This window comes from Myodes glareolus, chromosome 9 (assembly GCF_982192425.1).
Source record: "Myodes glareolus chromosome 9, mMyoGla1.1, whole genome shotgun sequence".
Lineage (NCBI taxonomy): Eukaryota > Metazoa > Chordata > Mammalia > Rodentia > Cricetidae > Myodes > Myodes glareolus.
The window spans coordinates 45,498,923-45,511,123 of record NC_142034.1 but is presented as its reverse complement, the minus strand read 5'-3'; the positions used below and the strand labels follow the sequence as shown (position 1 = coordinate 45,511,123).

At 52.5% G+C, this 12,201-nt stretch overlaps 1 protein-coding gene across 19 annotated transcripts in view; it reads left to right on the top strand.

Annotated features, from left to right (window-relative positions):
* The window catches only part of Myo18a (myosin XVIIIA), a 98,442-nt gene that overhangs the window by 53,859 nt on the left and 32,382 nt on the right, over window positions 1-12,201 (top strand). For 16 of the 19 annotated variants that reach the window (XM_087910269.1, XM_087910268.1, XM_087910267.1 and 13 more), the window contains 12 exons: window positions 563-663; window positions 1,287-1,350; window positions 1,528-1,672; window positions 1,997-2,017; window positions 3,764-3,940; window positions 4,147-4,237; window positions 4,451-4,643; window positions 5,571-5,657; window positions 8,042-8,183; window positions 8,310-8,469; window positions 9,485-9,671; window positions 9,974-10,217. In XM_087910269.1, the coding sequence (XP_087766395.1) occupies window positions 563-663; window positions 1,287-1,350; window positions 1,528-1,672; window positions 1,997-2,017; window positions 3,764-3,940; window positions 4,147-4,237; window positions 4,451-4,643; window positions 5,571-5,657; window positions 8,042-8,183; window positions 8,310-8,469; window positions 9,485-9,671; window positions 9,974-10,217 (1,612 nt within the window). The remainder of the gene's footprint in view (window positions 1-562; window positions 664-1,286; window positions 1,351-1,527; window positions 1,673-1,996; window positions 2,018-3,763; window positions 3,941-4,146; window positions 4,238-4,450; window positions 4,644-5,570; window positions 5,658-8,041; window positions 8,184-8,309; window positions 8,470-9,484; window positions 9,672-9,973; window positions 10,218-12,201) is intronic. The other 3 variants (XM_087910270.1, XM_087910254.1, XM_087910262.1) reach the window with 1 other exon arrangement.

Genomic DNA, 12,201 nt, shown 5'->3' with positions numbered 1-12,201 from the left:
GACTTAGGACTTCTCTCAGGCTAGTGCTACACACTTAGTAATAAAGAAAGGCCCAGGTGCATCGATCTTTTGCCTTGCTGAATAAAATTTCTTTTAAAAAATTATTCACTTATTTGTGTAACATGTGTGTATATGCACATACCTCCACATGCAATGACACATATAAGGAGGTCAGAGGGCAACTTGCTGGAGTCAGCTGTTTCTTTCCTAGGGATCGAATCCAGGTTGCTAGACTTGGTGGAAGCAGTTTTGTCTGCTAAGCCATCTTGCTATCCCCTAAATGAAATTTTCTGCCATAAGCATCTACCGCCCAAGGAAGGCTGGTTCCTGGGTGCTGGCCATGGTAGTGTACATCTTACACCATTCCCGGAGTTGGGGACCTTCTTCTTTTGTTGGGCTCTGGTTCCTACCTTTTCTGATCTTGGAGTGAAGTGGTAGGTGGTTGAGCGCCTGAGAATAGGATGCTTTGATGTTTCCGTGGGCTTGGAGGACCAGGGCCTCGTTCCTCCTGCTGAGGTGTACGAGGGGTGTGGCCATTTTCCTCCTCTACGCTGTGCCACAGACGATGCTCCTGGAGAAGCTGCGTGTGGCCCGACGCCCAGCCAGCGAGGCCACTTTCAACGTCTTCTACTATTTGCTGGCCTGCGGCGACAGCACGCTCAGGTGAGATGGGACTCTAGACTCCAGCCCCCTGACGAGGATTTTGGGCCCTCGGGATGACAGAGACCCAAGCCTTGCCATTTAGGACTTAGTCGGCCCTAAATCTTGGGGTCATGCTGTATCCTCAGTGTTCAGTGACCTCTGGCCTGGGGAAGAAGTTTACCTGGACGAAGGTGGCTTGGCTCCCTGCAGTTTCACAGCTGCTGTAATCTGAACTGGTCTGAAAGCCAAGCCTCCTCCTGTACCTTCCAGCTGGCCCTCAGCTCCCTGTCAGACGCCCCGACCATGTTCTTCCCTATATGCCTTCAGACTGGCTCCCTGCTCAAGGCCAAGCAGGTGGCTCCCGTCACCCTCTTTGGCTCGTTCCACAGCAGAGGCACAGGCTGGCCTGGCTAGATGTGCCTTTCAGGCAGACTCCCAGCTCCTTCCCAGGGTTCTGGCTGCACCCTTTCTCCTAGGGAGGCTGGTATCCTGGTCCGCTGAGGTATCCAGTCCAGTTAGGAAAGGTGGCAGATCTGGCTGGATGACTGGGGTAGTGGAGGCTATGGTTAGCTGTCGCCCCTGAGAGGGACAAGGCGTTGGCCTGGGGACCAAGCCTCGTGGTGACGCCTCATTTGTACCCCTAGGACAGAGCTTCACCTGAACCACTTGGCTGAGAACAATGTGTTTGGAATTGTGCCACTGGCCAAGGTGAGAGCTGGGCTATGGGGACCGAGTCGGTGGCTCTGGGACTAGAAGCTTCCATTGGCAGGTTGTTCCCCATGGTGGTTCCAGCGTGGCCCTGCATTCCCAGAGGGTCCAGCGGTATGGGGAATGCTGGAAGGGAAGCATCAGAGGTTCAGAGGCAGCATCCCTGTCTACCCTCAGCCCGAGGAGAAGCAGAAAGCTGCTCAGCAGTTCAGTAAACTACAGGCGGCCATGAAGGTGCTGGCCATCTCCCCCGAGGAACAGAAGGCCTGTTGGCTCATCCTGGCTTCCATCTACCACCTGGGGGCTGCTGGAGCTACCAAAGGTAACGGACAACCTGTCCTGTTATCCAGAATGCCCCGGAGGTCCCTGCCCATGTGTGTGCTTTGTTTTTGTCCCACACACTTAGCTGTTACCAGACAACCTTCTACCCCATGCACACTTGGGCTTGTACCCTGTCTCAGTTCTCCACATTGGAGCTGAAGGCTAGAGAAACATCTCTGCCCATGATTGCCTGAGCTTGGCCTTAGTTGTCAAGACAGACACAGTGAGCAGCGGGTGGGCGGCTAGGGTGTGGGATTGAGGGATGGAAGGTCCTGCCTCAGAGCAGTGCCTGGAGTGACTGTCCTTTTCATTCCCTCCCTGATAGAGCCCCTTGAGGAGCAAGCTGGTAACTGACTTTGCTGTACCTCGGGGTGTAGGGACTTGCGGGGTGTAGGGACCTGCTTGACGGTCTTGGTGCTTTCCTGGGCTTCTGGGCACTGGGCTCATTCTCATGGGGGGACTGGTCTAAAGAGAAGCCCTGTGTAGAAGAAGAGCCTGCTAGTTATGGAACTGAGCCCCCAGAATATCAGTTTTTCCTTTCCATTTTACATCTAGAACCTGGGGCTTCCTGAGACCAGTTTCCCCATCTTCCAATTCACTGGTTTGGTAGTTGCTGCTCTTTCTCCTGCATGTCAAGGTGGAGGTCACTAGGGGGCAGCAGGCACCCGGTGATGGATGGACTTTAGCTTTTGCGCTTGGGATTCATGCTTGTGGATGGCTGGGTACAATCTGACTTGGAAGAACCGTTCTCTTCCTCGTATATTGTGCTGAAGGACCACCATGGTAGCGGCTCTTCCCTCCCTTTTCCTCCAGCTGTGGGGAAGGGGATGCTGGCTCTGGACAACACTTCTGGCTTTTGCTGTCTTCTTGGAGATGTGAGAGAGGGCTGCTTAGCAGGCGTTGGGACGCATTGGTGGCTGTGGGTGCATGCAGGAACAAGTGTCGGGGTGTCTGTTTTATGATACTGGTAGATGACACATCATCAAGAAGCACCAACTCTGGGTTAAGTCTCTAGGACAAGAGAGAGCAAAGGCGTGCGATTGTGTTTTGAGAGAGATTCTCGTGTTCTGAGGAATCAGACCCAGGTTTCCTCTGACCCTTCTCAGTTGTGACTGCAGGTGGAACATGCTGAGTGTTGACTAGCGTCGTTCTCGCCTAAGTTTCCAGTGGTGTTTTCCTGGTGTGTGTGTGTGCATGTGCGCGTGTGCGCAGTGTGTGTGCACAAGTGTGCACGCATATGGTGTGTTGTGTCCACATACACTGTCAGACATCTTCTGTGTGTCTCTTTCTCTGTCAGTGTGATGACATCCACAAACACATTCCTCTGAGACTATGTACTTTTGTATCTCAGGGCCAAATGTGATCGTGCTTTCTTGGCTGCTCATCTTCATAAACCCCTACCTCCCACAGTCCCTTCCCGAGGGCCTGGCAGGCTCAGTTGATGACTGTTTGCTAACACACTGTTTTTCTTTGCATGCTGCATGCTGGTCCTTTGCCTTACAGAAGCTGCTGAAGGTAAAAACCTTGTTTCTTGTTAGCTTTCCCTAATTGCTGTGATTAGGCACATGTTGGCTCAGGCGCATATGTCTGTGTGGGCTGTTCCCCTTTCCCTGCGGCTCAGTTGCCTCCCCACTGTTGAGCCATTAAGGTGTCTATGGTCTCCCTTAGGGTAGGGGGGGTGTGTTAATGTATCTGGGGAAGGGGCAGGTGCTGTTGCTCTCTCTTGCTAAACCCCTGCAGGCACACATGGCTCTAGTGCTCCTGCTGGGTGGGCCTCCTCTTCCTCTAACCCTGTCCTCACCCAATTTAAGCTACACACCCCTGGATTAAATTGCAACTGATTGTGCGCCCTCTAGTGGCAGCCTGTGGAGGCAGTGCCTCTTTTAGGACCTCTCTTCTTTCCTCTCCTAAGGGACTCTGAAAGAACTGGCAGCTGCTGGCTGTTCTGTTCTCACGTGAAGCTCAAGTAGTGTTATCAGGACGATGCCAGCTCTCCCATCCTATGGGGTGAGGCTGCCAGAAGTCACAGTGGTTTTTGGTTGTCCTAAGGAGTACCTAAGATGCTAGATCTCTTCTCCCCGTTACCCCACAGCTGGACGCAAGCAGTTTGCCCGCCATGAGTGGGCCCAGAAAGCTGCATACCTGCTGGGCTGCAGCCTGGAAGAGCTATCCTCGGCTATTTTTAAGCACCAACTTAAAGGTGGTACCCTGCAACGTTCCACCTCCTTCCGTCAAGGCCCTGAGGAGAGCGGCCTGGGAGAGGGCCCAGGTATCTGGGGCCCCTGGACTAATGAGTAGGACTGGAAGGCCTTGTCCGGGACTTGTTGCCTTTCGGGAAGTGGGAGGGACCACGGGAGTGAATAGATGCTTCCAGTGGGAGAGCCCCAGGTCAGCTACCTCAGTGGGTAGAGAGCATCCCTGGGCAGGTGGGTGAACCCAAGGCCTGAAGCTGTGGCTGCTCCTCTTGCCCCACAGGCCCCAAACTGAGCGCCATGGAGTGCCTAGAGGGCATGGCATCTGGCCTCTACAGTGAGCTCTTCACACTCCTCATCTCCCTGGTAAACAGGTAAGTCGAGCAGAACCCAGAGGCACCCCACTTTCTGCTTTAATAAAAATGGGGTTGATGCTTGTATGGTGGCTTAGGCAGGGCTGTCTTCTACCACAGAGGTGAGGGAGCCCTGGGTAAGGAAAGGGGTTGGCCACCTGGCAGGGGCAGGGAAGTGGGGCCCACAGTGTGGGAATGCCCTGTCCAGCTCTGACTAAGGCTCTTCCTGCTAAGGGCTCTCAAGTCCAGCCAGCACTCGCTCTGTTCCATGATGATTGTGGATACGCCAGGCTTCCAGAACCCTGAGAGGGGCGGGTCAGCCCGTGGAGCCTCCTTCGAGGAGCTGTGCCACAACTATGCCCAGGACAGGCTGCAGAGGCTATTCCATGAGCGCACTTTCCTTCAGGAGTTGGAAAGATACAAGGAGGTAGGTGGCTGCCATCAGGGCCCTGCCCAAACCCTCTGCTGGCTCACCTTCTGGCCAAGGCATCCTGGGCTGGGCATCTGGACATGTACAACATTAATTCCCAGCTCTCTAGTCTCCCTTATTTACTTGTTTGTTTATTTATTTATTTATGTACAACTTTATGCCAGAAGAGAGCATCAGATCCCACTATAGATGGTAGTGAGCCACAATGTAGATGCTGGAAATTAAACTCAGGACCTCTGGAAGAACAGACAGTGCACTTAACCTCTGAGCCATCTCACCAGCCCCCTAGAGTAAGAATTTTGTGGACAGTCTGTGCTCCAGGAAGCTGAAGGCATATTCAAAGTCCCTTGGAGGTCTCATTTTCCTCTTTATAGCCCCCCTTGCAGTCTATGAATTGCCACAGTACAGTTTCTGCCTCAAGGTGGGCCTGGGTACTTCTTCTCCCAGATCCCTGTCCAGACCTCTTAGAATCTAAGACTTAGATGGTGGCTAACTGTTGAGCCCCTCCTGAAGAGGTCTCTGGGATGGGCTGAGTTCTGGGATTTCTTCCTCCTGTGAAGGAGGGTATTTGTCTTGAATAAAAGAAGCCCCCAGAGGAAGGATGTAACTGTCTTCATGAGTTCTAAGGATGATTGTGTGAAATGGAGAGAAAGGCTTATTCTGCATTGCCAAACCAACCGCTGCGAATAGCATCAGCGTGTGACTGCGGTTCAGCATAAGGGGAGACTATGGGAATTTTAGCTGTCAAAAAATACTGAGCACTGCTTTGGGAGGTAGTGAGTAGTTTCTCCTTTGGGATAGTTTAGGGGACGCCTGCATGGAGATGAGACATTGGATTTGCCTCAGAGGCTCTGCCCAGCCTGCTCCTGTGGCCGTATACCCTTTGTAGCCCCTTGACTATTATTATTGCACCTTCCTTCCTAGGAGAACATCGAGCTGGCGTTTGATGACTTGGAGCCAGCCGCAGATGACTCGGTGGCTGCTGTGGACCAATCTTCCCACCAGTCCCTGGTAGGATTGCCAGGGAAGTCTGGGCTAGCCTTGACTCTCCCACTCATCTGGCAACTGAGCTGCTTGCTGGAGTTGCCACTGTGGACTGAGGAAGGGTCACACTCACATATCATACACTGCACAACTACAGGGCTCTACCCGTGGGCACTCAGTCTGTCTGGGAAGGGGGCACACTCTTCTGCCTAGTGAATGGGGAACCATAATCCAGAGTCCCAGCCAAGCAAGAAAACATCCTTCCTCTCTTGTGACCCTGTCCTGAGCCTGACTGAGCCATGTATCTGCCCAAGCCCTGATGTCTGCTGCTGTGGAGCGGATGTGGGGCGAGAATCCAAATCCAGAGGATATAATCATTGCCTCCCATAGTCCACCAGGGCCCGGGAGAGGAGGCGGCAGCACCCTCAAACAGGGAAACGTTGTCAAATTTAAAATGTCCCAAGGCAGGCTGACAAGGATGTCAGCCCTCACCCCTCACCCCTGGGAACAAGGTGTCACCTTTTATACTGGTATCTTGGACATCTTTTGCCTGAGACACTGCCTGGCCCAATGAACACTTGGCATTTGGTGATTGTCTTCAGTTTGGGGATTTGCAGCCTGTGCTTTTTGGGAACGACGTTTATGCTAAGCAGCAGAGCTCGGTTCGTCTGAGGCTCCCCCTAGGTGGTCCTTGTCGCCTTGCAGTGAGGCCCTGCTGGACTAGCACAAGATGGGCACAAGATGGGCACAAGATGGGCACAAGATGGGCACAAGATGGGCACAAGATGGGCACAAGTGCTTAAAGCGCCAAGAGGCTCTCCAGGGAAGATGCATTTCCTGTCCCCATCACCGGGCTCCTGGGGTGGTCTCCCTGCAGAGCCTTTGCCGGCTTCAGAGGGAAGGAAGTTGTCCTTGTGTCTCATGAGCACCAGGGGGCAGACGTGTGCTAGGCTGCGGATCAGTCATCCTGCTCGCTTGCTCGCTCTTAGGTTTCTGCTAGTTGATGGTTCTGGGGAGGAGGGAGTCTCCAGTGCCACATACCACGTCACTCCTTCCAGCCACTCCTCTCTAGATAATAGAGTACTGTCCCCACCCACTGGCCTTCTGGGAGTCATGCCGACTGCTATGGGGAGAAAGACATAGGCAGTAGGTCAAAGAGAGGGAAAAATAGCACTTCTCTTATTCTTCTTGTCTGTCAGGCCATAAAAGCCAAGTAAGCATGGGGTGTGGGCAGTTCTTCTTGTCTAAAGAAGATAAGGGAGACACACACACACACACACACACACACAGAGAGAGAGAGAGAGAGACACACAGACACACACATACACACACACGCACACACCTTCAGGCCACAGGGCTAGTTTACTAGGTCTTTATGGGGTATTAGGATGCAGAATTTCACCTTCTCTTGAAAAACCAAAGACTCAGAGGCGTGGAGGTAGCTCACTGGGTAAAGTTCTTTGATGTGTAAGCATGAAGATTGAAATTCACCCAGGAGGCAAAGACAGGAGATTCCTAGAGCAAGCTGGCTAGCCAGCCTATCCAAATTGGTAAGTTCAAACAAGAGACCTGTCTCGAAATGTAAGGTTGAGGAAGACATCATCATTAACCTCTGGACTCCACATGCATGTGCACACGGGCTCACACACGAGAGAGAGAGAGAGAGAGAGAGAGAGAGAGAGAGAGAGAGAGAGAGACAGAGACAGAGAGAGAGACAGAGAGAGAGAATAGTTACTAACACTCACTAGTTGTGTTTTTCCGGGACGGTAGTCTGCTTGAGTGGCCGTCAGTCATTGTCTTCAGATGGGGACACACCTTGCTTTCCCCCATTCTGCTTCTGTTGTCCACAAACTCCTTGAGGAGTCACCTGCCTCGGGGCTTTGGTCCTTGAGTTTATAGCCAGCAGTGATCTGGGCTCTCTCTGGGTTCTCCTCATGGCAACCAGTGCTAGCTCCACAGCCATTGTTTATTAACCCTTCTTTGAGCTAGGCAATCGTGGCGCCTGCCTTTAATCCCAGCACTCTGGCGGAGGCAGGCGGATCTCTTGTGAGTTCAAGGCCAGTCTGCTCCACATAGTCAGACCCTATTTCAAACTAAACAGAGAAAGCCTCCTTTGAGATTTTACTGTACGGGAAGCTCTAAATATGAGTGCAAATCAGAAGAAATTTTACTTTTGGGTACCTTTGGACCCCAAGTCCCAGCAATCTTCTTTTGTAGTGAGTTCTTAGAGTTCTTTCTCAGCTGGTTTCTATGCCCATCTATTCCACAAGGTGTCGGTAGTGAGCAGCCAGCGCCATACTGTTCAAATTCAAGCAAGTGTGACTATAGCTATCCATGGTGTTTTGTTGGGAGGGAGCGTTTCCTTTGCACAACTCCACATGGCTAAGCCAGATCTTTACTCTTGTCCATAGGTCCGCTCACTGGCCCATGCTGATGAGGCAAGGGGACTACTATGGCTGCTGGAAGAGGAGGCATTGGTGCCGGGTGCCACCGAGGATGCTCTCCTCGACCGTCTTTTCTCCTATTATGGCCCCCAGGAAGGTGACAAAAAAGGTAGGTGATGCCTAGAGGCCAGCCTTCCTGCTCTGGAAGAGCCAGTGGCACGGCACTCTATATACTCATAGCCGTATGTCTATGTCTGTGCCCTGATGACCTCAACTTTGCTTCATATACCCTCAGGCCAGAGTCCTCTACTGCGCAGCAGCAAACCACGGCACTTTCTCCTGGGTCACAGCCATGGTACCAACTGGGTGGAGTACAATGCGACTGGCTGGCTGAACTATACCAAACAGAACCCAGCTACCCAGTATGCATCCCGGCTTCTACAGGATTCTCAGAAGTAAGACCATCTCATATCCTGTCCCCACAACTGTTGTCTGGGCTCCCTTCCTCTGGCGATGTGTCAGAGACAACAGTCAAGGCCGCGTGGCCTTGAAGACACAGGAATCACCTGCAGAGATAGGGATGGGAGACACACGCTAGAGGGGCCTGTAGTCTTCAGTTTGAACAGCTCCTCCTCACTCTCTTCAGAGAGAGTGGAAACACCACAGTTGACAAATTTGGTGGCACACACCTATAACCTCGGCACTCAGAAACTAGAAGCAGGGGGGTCAGAAGTTCAAGTCGTCCTTGGCTACATTTTTAAAAGATTTTGTTTTTTAGTTTTATATATATGAGGGGGAGGAGATGGGCACATGAGTGTAGGTGCTTGTGGAGGTCAGAAAAGGGCACCAGATCCCTCAGAACTGGAGTTACAGACAGTTGTGAGCCTTCTAACATGGGTGTTGGAAACTGAACTTGGGTCCTCTGCAAGAGCAGTCATCACTCTGAACTACCGAGCTCTCTCTTCAGACCCCTCAACAAAATTTAAAAAGCCAAGAATAACTTTAAACCCCAGAAATCACATAAGCCCTATCACTCATTCATTTATGTCAGAGACTAGGAGCTACTCCCTCTATAGACAGGGACTTGTAGGTGCTAGACAGTTAGCCATGAAGAGAGCAGACACCCCTGCCCTGTGGAGTTTACGTTCTAGTGGGAGAGGTAATGAACAAGAGGTGAAACACATGGACTAATTATATAGTGCGCTGAACTGAATATTAGAATAACTCTCTGCCCTTGCTGGTGAGGAAGAGGAGTGGATTGCTGCCACTGCCCAATCCTTGCCTGCATGGCCTCTGTCTATCTTGGGTTTTCTCTTCTAGTTTTGTTACAGGTTTAGGACATACTGCCCCAGCAAAGATGGTCCAGACACCTGGCCACAGCCATATTGTGGGTGGGGGGTTGGGAGGGTGCAGTTTCTATTGCCCAGTGTTCTAACTCCTTTTCTGGTCCCCCCCCCCCCGTCCCCGCAGAAAGATGATCAGCAACTTGTTTCTAGGCCGGGCAGGCAGTGCCACGGTGCTCTCAGGCTCCATCGCGGGCCTGGAGGGTGGCTCCCAGCTGGCCTTGCGCCGGGCAACTAGCATGAGGAAAACCTTTACCACTGGCATGGCAGCTGTCAAGAAGAAGTCACTGTGCATACAGATTAAGCTGCAAGTGGTGAGTGTCCAACAAGGTCCCAGGTCTCTTTCTGCTGGCAGGTTGGCACGGCACACTCATGGTTTCGTGCCCACCCAGATCCACCTGCTTTGATCCCTGCTGGTGGGATTGCCTTTTTGGTGCAGCTACTAAGACTGGCCAGCCATGCCTGAGGAAGGCAGAGCTGTCCAGACTTAGCAATGTCCTAGCAGGGGGCAGACCAACTACTGCCCTGTGAGGAGAAGAGATGCTAGCTTCCTGGGGCACTAAACATTGGGGCACTAAACATGGGGGCACTGAGGGTGGTCCTTTCCCTTTGGCAGGATGCCCTCATTGACACCATCAAGAGGTCCAAGATGCACTTCGTACACTGCTTCCTGCCTGTGGCTGAGGGCTGGCCTGGGGAACCCCGAGCTGCCTCTTCCCGCCGAGTTAGCAGCAGCAGTGAGCTGGACCTACCCCCAGGAGATCCCTGTGAGGCTGGGCTGCTGCAACTGGATGTGTCCCTACTTCGTGCCCAGCTTCGAGGATCCCGCCTGCTTGATGCAATGCGCATGTACCGCCAAGGTGAGGCACCTTCCCCCTCCACCAGGCTCTGGTGCTCTTTCCCGAGCTGGCAGATGCCACCCTGCTGCCATCCTCTCTAGGGGCTGGCTGGAGATCTTTCTCCTTCCTAGTCCCAGCCCAACCTGTTGCTTTTAGTCCTGTCTACTTTGGGACTCCTCTTTTCCTCTTTTCCCTTTCTCATTCAAGTCCTACTCCTACGTGTTTGTGTGTGTGTGCGTGTGCGTAGACACACAGATGGACGCACACTCCATCTCAAACGCCCTATCATTTGTTCCCAAAGCTCTTCCTGCCCATCATCCCTAGTGTGGGCGGGTCAGCTCTGCCCGTAGCCGCAGACAGAGGACTCAGTGCCCTTTCAGTGCCGTCTACCCAAGGGGAAAACAGGTGCTAAATCTCTTAGAAGTACTTAAAATTCCCCAGAAAGGTCAGCTGGATCCTCTAATCCTCCTGGAGGGGACAAGGACGACAGTAGTAGCAGTTGTCATCCATTCAGCAGTTATGGCTCGCCAGGTGCCATTCCCAGCTTTCTTACTCACTAATTCACAGCAGCCTCACGAGGTGGTAACTATTACCAACCCTAAGTAAGGAGGCGAGGTTCGCAGAAGGAGCATGCCCAGGGTCACCCAACAGCAGAGCTGGATGCCAGCCAGGCAGGCCGGCTCATCAGGCCTCTCGAGCTGAAGTCAGGAAGTACCAGGTTTCTGTTCTCTTTTCTCCTCCCCCTCAGCGAGAAGTGCAGGCCGGGTCCTACCTACCTGCAGACGGGTACCCTTGAGGTATCCCCATGGATACCCTCACTTTTCCTCAGCAGCGAAAGCCAGGAAGCAGGCTCCCTACACAGTCTTAAATAAATCATCGATCTGTCCCCACGTCTTGATATGGAGTTGGTGTTTATTATTTCAAAACCAGATTGTTACCGCTCTGAACCAAAATCAATGTGCTTTACTCAAACAAGCAGATCGATGAGGCCAACGGCAGCAGCTTCCCCCTCCCCCGGCCCCCAGCCACCATCGATAGCGCTGATGATTAATTAAGATGCCAGGCGTCCAGACTGCTATCCTGGCCCATCAATTTAATTGCAATTCAGATACAATCAATAGCTCACTTTGTCTTGGCCCCTCAGCAACCCCCGCCTCCTGTTGCAATTATCAGGCACATACATCAGCCTCATCTCCCAGTTGGAGAGTTTCCCAGAGCTGGCTGGCCAGAGCAAGCCCTCAGCTGACTGTCAGTGGCCTAGGTGTGAACTCCACTTCTGCCTCTGACCACAACCCAGTGGCTCCAATCTCAGGCCTCAGTTTCCTTGGCTGGCAGCTGAAGCGGATGTATTTGAGATGCCTGTCTGTCTGGAAGTGCCGTAATCTGGAGGAGTGGACCTTTTGGCCCTCCACTGTGGACCCTGGGGAGATCAGTACCATTGGGGTCACCTCCTGCTAACCACTATTCTGACCGTGTTCCAAGCCGGAAGACATCTTGCCCTCCCCTTGACATCAAGTCCAGACACATTTTAGGAATGGAGAATTTCGGGGTTCTCAGTCATTTAGCCTTCAGGTCAAGGTCAAGATAGGGCAAGGAGGGAGCCCTTTCTGTGACCCTACTCTGACAGGAGACAGGGAAATCCCATTTCTCTGAGCATTTGCTAAGTGAGCCAAGCTCTACTTACTATATATTTCCTGACTTGGTCTCCATGAGTGCCGTGTGGAATAAGGTCCAGGGTCCCTGTTTAAAGGTGAAGTGGGCCCGGAGTGTGTTTTAGCTCATGATAGAGAAGGGAGCCCCCACTCAGTAAGGTCTGCAGATGAAGATCAGGGAGGACAGCTGATGTGCGGACAGCTGGGAGGTCTGGGTGACTTCTGTTTCTGCTTTCTACCCTCCCACGCCATGTCTGTGTGATAATGCAGAGACTCAATAAGGAAAAACAATAGGATGTCGGGTGATAGTGGAAGAAAAGTGTGGGGGCTGGCCTGCAATCCAGACCCAGCTC